Here is a 7,886-nt window from a genome sequence, read left to right as displayed (position 1 = left end):
AATAAAAAGAAAATAGACAGCAAGTCTTTTCACGAAGCAGGTGGAATCGTTTTCAAAATAAAAAATGATTAAAAGGGCTAGAGAAACGTTTTATCGAGTGGAGAAAGAAAGAAAATGCGGCAAATGTTGATCTTGAGCAGAGGAGAAAGAAATTGATAAGAGTACCTAACGTTTAAAAACATACCGTTTTTTCTAATTTCAAACAATGATGTCGTCGTATTTTGCCACCTCAGCTGGCGTGCACGGGCCTTCTCCCTGCAAATAGACTTTTTCATTTCAAAAGCACACTCGTAAACTTGCGTTCTGAGAACTTCGAAGCCCATCTTCTCGGGATCGCTGTGATACGTAAAGCTTAAAAAACTCGTAGGTAGTTCGAAGCGTTCTAGCCACAACCGTGTTTTACCCTGGCTGTAAAGCAGTAGCAGCAGAAAACCATACAGTTAGTATTGTTATTTTTGCTACCTGGAAAATCCTTGCTGTATAAGGGTGAGAAGCATTTGTATCAACTATTCATTTTTTTGATACATTTGAAGAAGGGAGATTTCAAACTCGAGACCTCCATTTTGGAGGCTGGGGGTTATACTAATTAGGCAATTAGGTCACTGGCCTTTAGCATTTGTATGAACTATTCGCTATTTCTTGCAATAATGCTTATAGTCATGAGCAAATTTATTTGAGAAGATATGGAAATGTCATGTTGCAATATGTTTCCACACATATTCGTAATTCCTGACAAAACTTCGGATTTTCGTGTGAGAGAGAGAGAGATTGTTTTAGCTTTGGGAATCAACTCCCAGATGAATCGCATTAGCCTGTCTTGCATATATGCATTTACAGGTCCGTTAGCCTGCTAGGTTTTCAAGTGGTTAATCCAACTGGTTGGGATAAAAGCCGAACTCGTCTGGTGATCTGAACAGCTGGAAGTCTTGAAAATGGATGCTGCCGTTATTAGGTGGAGGAGTTAAGATATGTCCTCGTGAGTCAGTCGACGCTTGTTGGGTTTGCCAGTGGTCCGAAGAAACATGCAGCATACCTTGGGTCACCTGCATTGCAGGCTGCAGCATACCAGAATGAGTTGCATGGATGGCGTGTGGGTGTGGAGCTGGTTTTGACTCACGGGAACCCCAGGAATTGGTTGACAGAAGAGAGAGAGCACGTCGGAAATCTGGCCCAGCATCCTGCTGCGCAGAGATCATGGGTTCTTCTAAACCTGCAAAACGTAGTCACCTAGTATGTTACATGGACATCTTCAGACAACAGGGAATGTTTACAACAGAATTCCTTTTCTATAAATTCGAAACTGTTCCAGAACCTTAAGAATTTGGGAACTTTAATTTCACCAACTTATTTGCCTCCAAAATCTTTTCTAAATGGCAATCTATGGTTTCTCAATAGTACACTGGTTTTTCTTTATCGCCCTTCTTGGATGTGCCTGCAGAGTCGATTGACCTGTTTAAATTATTTTAACCAACTTCCTTAACACCAAAAGCTCTACGTGTTTGCCACCAGACATTTTACAATGGTCGGTGGCTGGTCGCCACTTTCCCATACATCTTATTTTCATAAATACGCCATCAGTTTATTGTATGATTTTCTTAACATGACTAGCATTTTCTTAATTAAACCTTTGCCTTTAGCCACAAATCCCTAGACTTTTAGAAACACTATTACTATCAGGAATCTATCCACTAATGATCTTCAAATTTACTTCATCCAGCTTACAATCTCACTTTTTCTGAATTTCTGATTCACCAGTCACTGTTATAACTCTCCCAATCTATATTGTGTATACTACATTTGATAAATCAAACTTTTAGCTTTACAAATGCCTAGATTTGGACACGTTTCCGACAAAATTCATTTATGCTGAAAGCTGGTACATGAAGTAAGACTTTTTTGCACAAGTACATGAATGGGTTTCACAAGATCATCTATTTATCTAACAAGGCAAGCTATAGTTAGTTTTTTTATTGTTCCTTCTATTGTGGCATATAAGATACTCAAAGGCTATCTATCATGTGGTAAATGCGTTTATTTTTCATTTTTCTAATGGATAATGTTAGTGTCCTATCAAATGTGCGCACGAAATATACACAATAGTATAAATAAGTTTTTTTATTTTTCTTTTAAGCATTTTTTAAACACTCTAAACCATTAAAAAATAAATAAATTCACTAAGAAAAAAATTGTGTGTGTGTGTGTGGGGGGGGGGGGGGGGAGGATGGGGGTTGTAATATTTGGTAGTCATACTATCAATTTTTCCTTTTATAATTGCCATTCAAGCATGCATGATAGCTATTGCATAAACAAACGGGCAAACTTTGACATGGCCAGATTTTAAGACCTCTACGACCGTGTAAGCAAAGTCTGCCAATTGAAAACCGTTTCTTACATTAATCTAAAATCAATTGAACTTTACGTAACAGTAAAAGCCTAAAAAAAAACTTGCTTGAGAACCTCACCTACGGTGCCCTTGGATGGCAAGAGCCTACTGGAATCATTACGAAGCGTAGTGATTGCACATGGCATATCATTGCCTGGCAAATGCAGCTGCATATCAGTGTCTCTCGCTTTTGCAGGCTTCAGAGGATAGTCTTTTGTTTGGGTAAACTTGGATCTGCACATGTCCTCCCACGTTAAACTATCAGCAGCGCTTGAGTAAACAAGTGGGCCTCTGTCAAAGACAAGACTCATCTGCTGCTTCCCATCTGTGGAGGTCATCACAAATTATAACACACCCATTCTAGTTTATTAATGACTAAGATTGCATTACCAAAAGTGTTCAGCTGTTAAACCTTGTATTAACTAACAACCATAACGTCTGGGCATGCATCACAGAGTAACGCATTCGGCAGAATAACAATTGTGCTAGTAATTGGTAGTTAAAAATGGCATAACGTAGAGCAGCTCACTTACGCTATGCAATACAACAAACATGATTGAATACAGATTAAAGACAACATAATAGCAACAAACATGATTGATCGTATCTAATCCCGAGGAACAAACCATATAACTACTAAAATGTCAAAACAGATTACAGGGTAGGTGCAGCAGACATCGAACGTCCTAAACAATGCCTACCTTCAACTTTTGTTTGCATCGTTACAACACGTAGACCTACATTTTTTCATCTTTGGTCTACCCCCTTTTAATGCACAGATTGCAGGTGTATGCTAACAGCCACTAAAAATCACAAAGCACTTCTCTTCCAACAATGCCCCTACAAAGTATACCACTTTTTGCCAACTACCGACGTACAAGTTCCCCCCTTCCCTCCTTTCTTTCATCTCTCCTAGTAAAAAGAAAAAAAGAATACATTCAAGCGCGTGTTGCTGAAGTAAGTATAATTTTTGTTTTTGCAAGTATCATTCACAATCATTCTAGAACACAAGCATGTTAAAATGTAAGAGCAGCGGATACTGTCCTGCCCACCAAATTCTGCATTCCGTATTAAAGTGTGGAGGATGCCAAAATTTCATTGTGCTATTGTAAAGTGGGTTTGTCAAGGATAAAATTGCACCGTCCAAGTAAATTGTAACACACTTGCCATGTCCTACTTAAATTAGACGTAAATGAAAGCACTACATACCCAAAAACTCATCAATAGTTACAGTTGAACAACATATCGCATAAAAGATATTTGAGTTGAAATCATTTTATCACAAAGTGTTTAAGAAATCACCTTAATATACAATTTATGAATTCAAGAAAGTGGACAAGGAATCAATACTAATACCAATTCACTTCATAGTATACTCACATGAGAACTTAGTCCAAAATAGAAAAGGAAACAAAAAAAAGGAAAAGTTTTTTTAAAAAAAAGGAAAAGTTTTCTTTTGCGTTTGAAACAGGTACCATAAAGTGATGAAGATAGCCTTGCTGGATTTAACCGGACTGCTTCTGGCTGTGGCTTGCGTCGCCTAGCATTATGATCAGAAAGACGCCTGCGACAGCTTCGCTTCTTTTCATCAAACTCGGAAAGACCATGGAATCTTCAGCAATAAAAAAAAAAATGTGGTCACTGAATCAAATTTGAAAACTAGGACTTGAAGCTGATCTTGATTGATCAAATCTAAATCAGGATAGGACTGGAATTATTATTATCCAAGAGACATTTGGATAAAAGAGGGACTACTGGTAGATGATAAATTAATTAGTAACAAACTGTTGGTGGATTTCATTACCTTCTGACATATAACTACCACTTGTATTTATTCATCCAAAAAAAAAAAAAGCTACCACTTTATAAGAAGCATTTACCTGCTACACTGCTGACAAAACCGACGTTCCAGACTACCTACAATGACCTTTGGGGATTTGGAATGACTTTCGCAAACTCTATGTTTGCGATGGTAATCTTTAGCCGACGAGAGGTCAAGATTACAGCCTTCAACTTGGCAGTGTGGTACCTGTGTGCTCTGACAACTCGACTTGCATTTCTTAGCTGCGGTGGCTGATGTCATGGGAATAGTAGAAAATTTTGAGGTCTCTGTATTGCTGCCTACACAAGCATCTTCAAAGTACATTTGCTTACCAAGCTTTAGACTGAGCAATGGCTCACCAGAGCCAGATGAAGGCTCAAGTGTTGGAGAAATTCCATTTGTATCCACCCTGGCCAATTCTTTCTTACTGATGTAATCATCTGGAAAATCTCCAAAGGCCTCAAAAGTGAGCTTTGATGTCTTACTTTCACCAATTGAATAAGAATCTGCTGAAGCTGATTTTGAGCTATTTGACAGAGAAGCATGTCTCAACGTAGGGCCTGACCCACCACTACCCCCACCACCCCCAGATGAATAATAAGAGCCAGAGTTTATCCTTTGATCTCCTTGCATAGCCCATTCTGTAGGTTGCAACTTAGAATTTTCAGCTGCTTTTGCACTGCACAATAATAGGTTATCCCACTCCCACTGTGATGGGGATTTCTCATTCCACTCCATCAGCAAGGAGCTCATAAATTGGTATCACGCACCCTTCCCCGTATGACACATAAGCAACCGGTCACCACATACCAGAAGTGTTACTCAGGAACTAAATTTGATTTTGTTCAGATTCTACAGAACAAAATTAAAGAGCTCAATAATCAGAAAAGCAGTGCCAAGATACTCCTATAGTAATTGAAAAACTCACACCAAACAAGAAAGAAGCATCTAGATAAACCAAATCAAAAGCTCATATCTATCAAGAGCAGGCATTAACTTCATAACTCACACAATGAAAGAGAGAACCATCTTTTCTATTCCGGACGATTGATATATCACAGAAAGCAACAATGGCATTTTGAGAAAACAATTTCAAAGTGCCTGTCTTGTTCCCTCCCTAAGTACGCAGCTTAAAATATGCAGAGAGAAAACTCCAACTAGAAAAGGATATGAAACATCTCACTAGTAGAAAATATAACTCTTTGGCTCATAAAACTACAGCGGGAAAAAAATAATAATAATAATAAAAAAAATCATCCCTACAGCGGGAAAACAAGCCCGGATTTTTTAAGCAACCACAGAAGCAAGTTACAACCACAAGATAACCTGAAAATATTTGCTTTCTATTTTATACAAAATTGAACTCTTTGGCTCATGAGACTACAGCGGAAATTAAAATATTCATCCCTGTAGGCTAATCAATCCCACCGGATTTTAAGCCACCACAGAAGCAAGTTACAGCCTCGAGATAACCAAAAAAAAAATTTGATGTCTATTTATCATGACGGAGAAAGAAGCAAACCACATAAGATCACACGTTATCTGCTACCTTTTGTGTTCTAGAGATCCCAGCCATGACTTCTGAGTCCGGTACTTAAAGATGAGTTCCCCACCATTCAGAAAATACAATCACCTTTTAATTCCCAGTAAAGACGGTAAGCGTTCCCCAATTCCCTGCAACACTTACCGTCACTCTACTTCCTACAATTAATTTACAGTTACTCACCTTCACCACCCTTCATGCAACACAGCTCTCTCTCTCTCTCTCTCTCTCTCTCTCTCTAATAATTTATATAAAATACTACACGTTTATAAGCAATGAGAAACGGCACTGCCGACTTTCGCTGTCTAACAATTCACATTCATACAAACACAGAACCTACCTTCCAATAATTCACATTCAATATTATCACGGTATAATCACAAGTCGTTCGTTGAAGAAGACCCACAACATTTAGGAAAGGGATAATCACAAGTCGTTCGTTGAAGAAGACCCACAACATTTAGGAAAAAATAAAAATGAATAACAACCACAACAAACCCATCAACAAAAAGTTACAGACCTGGAAAGATTAGACAAACCCCACAGCACATTGCCTTTCTTATGCGATACATTGGGAGCCCTTCTCCCACCTACTCAAACACGCCAAATACCAATCAACAACTCGATTATGAAATAACCAAATACAAAATTAAATACCGTATCAATCATTGAGTTTTAGGTCCCAAAAATAACAATTTAATATCATTTTTTTCATATTCCTATATTTGCATAAGGAGAAAAAAAATAAAAAAACACATAGCATTGAAGTAGAATCGGGACAAACTAGAAACTCGCTTTTCAGCGAGAACAAAATTTATTACCCAACTGTCAAGGTTAATGAAATGTCAGTGTTAGGTATAGGAGCTGGTCCCAGTCCACTGTGTTTTTGTAGCTTTGGGAAAAGTTTTGGTCCCCCTTCCTATAGCACCGTAGACTCAACGAGTAAAACAGAAACAAAACGATTTTCCAATCGAGAATTTTTTAGATAGGAAAACGGCGTCGTACCGCTTTTCTCTGCAGCCACCACTTTCCCGAGAAAATCGAGATCAAGAAGAAAATAAAGGAACCACATCTTTTCCATTTCCAAGGCCCAAACTAACAGCCCGGAAGTTTCCAGGATATAACTAACAGATTACAGATGGTCGTCCAAATTTAGGGAAAAAAATATCGCCAACTCCACTCCTCATTTATCATTATTATTACTATCACTCCTATTTCTATTTATTTTCTCACCAGAAATAAAAAAGGAAAAAGATCTCCAACGGATATTTCCCAACAGATCACTGCTTCGTTTTTCTTTTCTCTCATCAGTCCCGAGAATAACAAGGAAAAACGCGAAACGAAAATCGGAATCATAGGAAAATGGATTTTTTCTTTTCTTTTTTGGTTTCAGATTGAAAGCAAAAACAACAAAATAATAAACTTCTGAAAAGGAAAAAATAAATGAGAGAGAGAGAGAGAGAGAGAGCGCAGAGCTTACAAAGTGCCAACTGCCAAACGAGAGAGATAGTGACTGATTCGGGATGGGGAATTGGAGGAGGATTTCGGATTTATGCCATTCCGTTCCGAAGCGACATGTGGAGGAAACAGGAAACTTGCCTCTATCGCTCACGCGAATCTTATGCAGCTGAGCTCTCTTTGCCTCTTCCCTGTCTGTTGTTTCTTTGTAATTGTACGTACTCTTTGTTGGAATCGAAGGCTTTAAAGAGAGAGTCAGAGACACTGAAGCAGAAAGGTTTGGCGGGTCACGGCGAGTCGACTCGACTCCAAAGTTGACGGCACAACCTCTCGGTCAACCGAGGCTGTGCAGTTAAAAATAAAATAAAAATATTTTACTATTCATTATCATATTTATTTATTTATTTTTAAACTAATTAAATTCTTCAACTCATCATTTATACATTATATATTTAATAAAAAAATTATATAATATGTAATATGCAGAAAAGATGAACATAAATTTCTCTTTATATATAAAGTGGCTATCTAACGGAATTTTATTGGTTTAACGGTTTTTGTTGTTTTACCGTTAAAATTAACGCCGTTAGTTACATGAATAAATTAAAGTGACTCTCTCTTCTTAAAAGTTCTTAATTTTTTAATCTCTCTCTCCAATCACTTATGAATAAATTCATAAT

General features: G+C 37.8%; 1 protein-coding gene across 3 annotated transcripts; it reads right to left on the bottom strand.

Annotated features, from left to right (window-relative positions):
• Positions 1-635: 635 nt before the first annotated feature.
• LOC122309538 (squamosa promoter-binding-like protein 3) lies at positions 636-7,440 on the bottom strand. 3 transcript variants are annotated; one of them, XM_043123048.1, is made up of 6 exons: positions 7,229-7,439; positions 6,269-6,338; positions 4,264-5,057; positions 3,859-3,995; positions 2,463-2,708; positions 636-1,210 (listed from the first exon to the last, which is right to left on the bottom strand). In XM_043123048.1, the coding sequence occupies exons 3-6, from the start codon at positions 4,956-4,958 to the stop codon at positions 867-869; spliced, it is 1,422 nt and encodes a 473-aa protein (XP_042978982.1). In that variant the 5' UTR covers positions 4,959-5,057; positions 6,269-6,338; positions 7,229-7,439; the 3' UTR covers positions 636-866. The 3 variants fall into 3 exon arrangements, with proteins under 3 accessions (XP_042978982.1, XP_042978983.1, XP_042978984.1); XM_043123049.1 differs by lacking the exon at positions 6,269-6,338 and having other exon boundaries at positions 7,229-7,440; XM_043123050.1 differs by lacking the exons at positions 6,269-6,338; positions 7,229-7,439 and adding an exon at positions 5,755-6,075.
• Positions 7,441-7,886: the final 446 nt, after the last annotated feature.

The sequence above is a fragment of the Carya illinoinensis genome, chromosome 5, assembly GCF_018687715.1.
Source record: "Carya illinoinensis cultivar Pawnee chromosome 5, C.illinoinensisPawnee_v1, whole genome shotgun sequence".
NCBI classification, from domain to species: Eukaryota; Viridiplantae; Streptophyta; class Magnoliopsida; order Fagales; family Juglandaceae; genus Carya; species Carya illinoinensis.
This window is presented reverse-complemented; position numbering and strand designations above follow the sequence as displayed.

What these genes read in the sequence shown, in the direction of transcription:
- LOC122309538 (XM_043123049.1), bottom strand. Translation starts at nt 4,958, where the DNA reads ATGAGCTCCTTGCTGATGGAGTGGAATGAGAAATCCCCATCACAGTGG. An exon ending in TTTTGTCAGCAGTGTAGCAG is followed by an intron (nt 3,996 to 4,263) that starts GTAAATGCTTCT and finishes TTATTGCTGAAG; the next exon opens with ATTCCATGGTCTTTCCGAGT. An exon ending in GCCATCCAAGGGCACCGTAG is followed by an intron (nt 1,211 to 2,462) that starts GTGAGGTTCTCA and finishes TACGTTTTGCAG; the next exon opens with GTTTAGAAGAACCCATGATC.